Here is a 3,938-nt window from a genome sequence, read left to right on the forward strand (position 1 = left end):
CTATGAGTGCTCATAAAGTTGTGCCAGGGGACTTGCAGTGACCTCGGCCAGTTCCTTTAGAACTCTAGGGTGGAGATCATCCGGGCCGGCTGACTTGAATACATCCAACCCCTCCAGAAGCTCCCTAACTAAATCCTCACTAACCCGTGGCGTAGGTGTGCCTCCCCCTGGATATGAAGGGTAGCAGTGTACAAATCTCTGAAGAGCACACATTGAAGAGGGAGAATTCTTTCAAGCAGACTCACATGATATGGTGAGAGCAATGGGTGGAAATTAAGATGGGGCAATGTAGAGTTAATATTAAGGAAGCCTTCTTGATTGAGGGAATTATTAGGTGGTAGACTCCTGTCCAAAGGGATGTGGCACAGTCAGTAACAGTTGTTATGAATGGGGTCTGCACTAATTCTCATGGGAATGCAAAATGTTCAACTTTGTTCATGCTGGTTTTTGTAAAGAATGAGGAGGGCTATTCATTGCTTTCTCTGTTCATTAACAGGGGCGGGGAGTGAATTCCATGGGCTGAAGTGCTCTGTGCAAGAACTTGATGATGTACTGTTGAAGGATGTGGGAAACAAAATCTGCATGGATGGACGGTAAGCTTGGAAAGAGATTGTGCCTATCTAGACATCGTTCTTGTTGTGATAGTGGTGACCAGTAGAAATGTCCCCACAATGATGCTGTCAGTACACCTTCTGAGGATCAGAGGTACCAATTGTCAGTCTGCCATTAGGTGTCCCTGATGAAGCAAGCCAATGGTGTACAGTCATGTCCCTCAGGGAAGAAGACACTCCTATTGCTTTTTTAAAAGTATTGTTATTTATTGAGTGAGTGAAGCTGCTTCAGTTCTGGTCAGGTATAAAATCAGTGTGTCTACCTAGATCACCTTGCAACCTGAAGGAAGAGGAAGAAATGGTGGAGAAGGGAAACCTAAAAGAAGAGTCACACATTTGGAGTAGTTTTGTTTCATTCTTGACTCAAAGAAAAAGTAGATTTTTAGAAGGGATAATCTCCCTGCTGCTGCCAGAGAGCCTGAAAGCAGCCACCCAGTAGAAAATATTTGCTGTGATTGGCTTGAGGCATTAGTTTCTTCTACTGGAGTTGGATGGTTTGATGGGTCCGAGTGAATTCAAGTTGTCAGGGCCTGATGAGCTGCAGTCCCAGGTACTGCAGAAACTGGCAGAGGAGATCTTGCAGCCTTTGGCACTGATCTTCATGAAGTCATGGAAGACAGGCCAGGTACCAGAGGACTGGAAAAGGGCCAATATAGTACCCCTGTTTAAGAAAGGCAAAAGGGAATTACAGGGGAACTACAGACTGGTTAGTCTCGCCTTAATACCTGGGAAGTTACTGGAGCAGATCCTAAGGAAGGCCATCTGCAGTCATCTGGAGGAGGACAGGCTGATCACAAGTAGACAGCAGGGATTTATAAAAAACAAATCGTGTCAAAGAAATCTGATCTCCTTCTTTGAAGTAGCTACTTGGGTGGATAAAGGGAAGGCTGTGACTATTGTGTATCTGGACTTAAGCAGGGCTTTTGACAAGGTCCCATGTGACCTTCTCATTAAAAAATTGGAGAAATGTGGGCTGGACAAAACTACTATAAAATGGATAGACAAGTGGCTCAGGAGCTAAAAACAAAGGATAATTCTAAATTAATCCATGTCAGATTGGCAGGGGGTTTTGAGTGGAGTCCCGCAGGGAACTCAGTGGTGTTCAATGTGTTTATTAGCTATTTGGATGCTGGCATAGAAAGCTTCTGAAGCAATTTTGCAGACAACACAAAACTGGGAAGGTTTGTGAAAATATTGGAGGACAAGTGCACAATTCAGAAGGATCTCAATAGATTGTAAGACTGGGCTGCAGCTAACAAGATGAAGTTCAGCATTGTCAAGTGCAAGGTGCTCCACCTCCAGAAGAATAATAAAAAACAGATATAAAACGAGTGACACCTGGATGGATTGTAGCACTACAGAAAAGGATCTGGGAGTCTTGGTAGATCACAGACTCTGTATGAGTGCAGTGTGATGCAACTGCTCAAAAGGTGAATGGAGTTTTTGGATGCGTCAATAGAAGCGTGAGGGTGCAAGACCTGGGGGTGATAGTGCCTCTTTACTCGGCACTGGTCAGGCCTCATCTGAATAGTGTGTGCAGTTCTGGGCTCCCCATTTTAAAAAGCATGTGGAAAAGTGAGAGAGTGTCCAGAGGTGGGCAACAAAAATGATCAAGGGCTTGGAAAGCAGGTCATGCAAGGAGTAGCTGAAGGAGCTAGGCATGTTCAGTGTTCAGCTAGGCATGCGGCACCCAACGACTAGGGAGACAACGATTGAATTGCCCATGGATCCTGTTACTCATTAGACAGAGCAAGCAGGGAGCAAACACCAGCACACATTGCTCGCAACAGCTTTATTCAGAATGGAGACAGCTTTGGACAAGGCTCCCTCACAGACGCACAGCCTGTGAACCAGGGGATCTGCAGTGAACAATAGTTTTTTCCTACATTTATATATTTTGGTGTAGGTTCATTAACATTGATTTCATCTTCGTCCCTCCTCCTGTTCCACCCATTTTTCCTCCCATCTCAAGCCCCGCCTCTGTTTACTGTATACTGCATTAACATGGAATTGCCTATGCATTTCGCTCATTTACATGTCTTTTTGCTATGAGCATATTTCTAAGACTTTGACTTCTCTTCTTCAGTCAATGGGCAGACTGACCAAAACCTGGAAGCTTCTGGAGGCTTCTTTACCAATCATAATTCACCTTTTTGCATATGTTCTTCTTGGATTTTGTTACTAATTACATGTTGTTTTCCACATGCCAGTCTGTTTTTCTGTTCTATGTTGTACCATCTTCCGCATTCCTAAAGCTTTATCTCATTCACAGCACACAAACTCACACAGACTCACTTGAAAATGGTTGACACAGTTAAGATGTACATAAGCAAATGGCTGGCTTAGATATCATTCTGCCTTGTGGTCAGCAGCTCTGCTAGGCCACAGGCAAAGCCTTCATTCAGCTGCATATCCAGTGCTCCCCAAGATCCAAATATTGTCACACTAACATTCAGCTTGAGGGAAAAAGTGCTGAAGAGGGGACATGACAGCAGTTGTCAAATGCTTGAAGGGCTGCCATAAAGAAGAGGGAGAGCTCCTTTTCTCTCTTGCTGCAGAGGGGAGGATGTGGACCAACAGCTTGAAGTTGCAGCAAAATAAGTTTAGATTGGAAATCAGAAGAAACTTCTTCCCTGTTAGAACCGGGAGTCAGTGGAATATGGAGGCCTACAGAAGTTTGTGGACTCTCCACTACTGGAAGTTGTAACTGTTCTACATTAGTAAGCATGTAACTGTTTTATATTTTTTCAATTTTATATTATATTTCTTTTCTTTTCTATGTAACTGCCGTGCGGCACTCTCACATTTATGTAACCTTGAGGCCTTTGCTGTGAACCAAAGCAAGCGCCTGGTACTGCTTTTCGCTGCCTTGCAATTTTTACTGTTAGTCTAAACAAGTGCCTGGTACTATTCTCTGTTGGCAGTAGGCCATACACCTGTACTCTGTAACTTTTGCCTCTCATCTAAGAAGTGTCAGTTTTACAGAAACGAAACTTATGTAGAGAATCTACCTAGTAACTATTATGTAAAAGAAATTATCCTATCTCTGTATGCGTAGCTTATATCGTAGTTAGTGTCATAGAGGCAGTCCAACGAACATCTATAAGAGAGGCAAAAAAGCAGGAAGCAACAGAGACGACGACTGGAAAACTCTGTAGGCCTGATCATCCTACAGACCAGTTCCTAGCCTCCCCGCCTCAAAGGCCTCAAAAATCCGACAACTGACAACGATTCACTGTGTTACAGTATTGCTTTGTATTTCCCATTCATGAGCCGTTGACCAGTGTTGGGACTTAAGGAGCCGGCAGCCGCACCTAGCTTTGGACT

General features: G+C 44.0%; 1 protein-coding gene across 2 annotated transcripts in view; it reads left to right on the forward strand.

The window, feature by feature from the left end:
• LOC109322685 (putative IQ motif and ankyrin repeat domain-containing protein) overlaps positions 1-3,938 on the forward strand; it is an 81,867-nt gene that overhangs the window by 68,461 nt on the left and 9,468 nt on the right. For both annotated transcript variants that reach the window (XM_019553774.1, XM_019553781.1), the window contains one exon: positions 497-593. In XM_019553774.1, coding sequence (XP_019409319.1) covers positions 497-593 — 97 coding nt within the window. The remainder of the gene's footprint in view (positions 1-496; positions 594-3,938) is intronic.

This window comes from Crocodylus porosus, unplaced genomic scaffold (genome assembly GCF_001723895.1).
Source record: "Crocodylus porosus isolate Cpor-Errol unplaced genomic scaffold, CroPor_comp1, whole genome shotgun sequence".
NCBI lineage: Eukaryota > Metazoa > Chordata > Crocodylia > Crocodylidae > Crocodylus > Crocodylus porosus.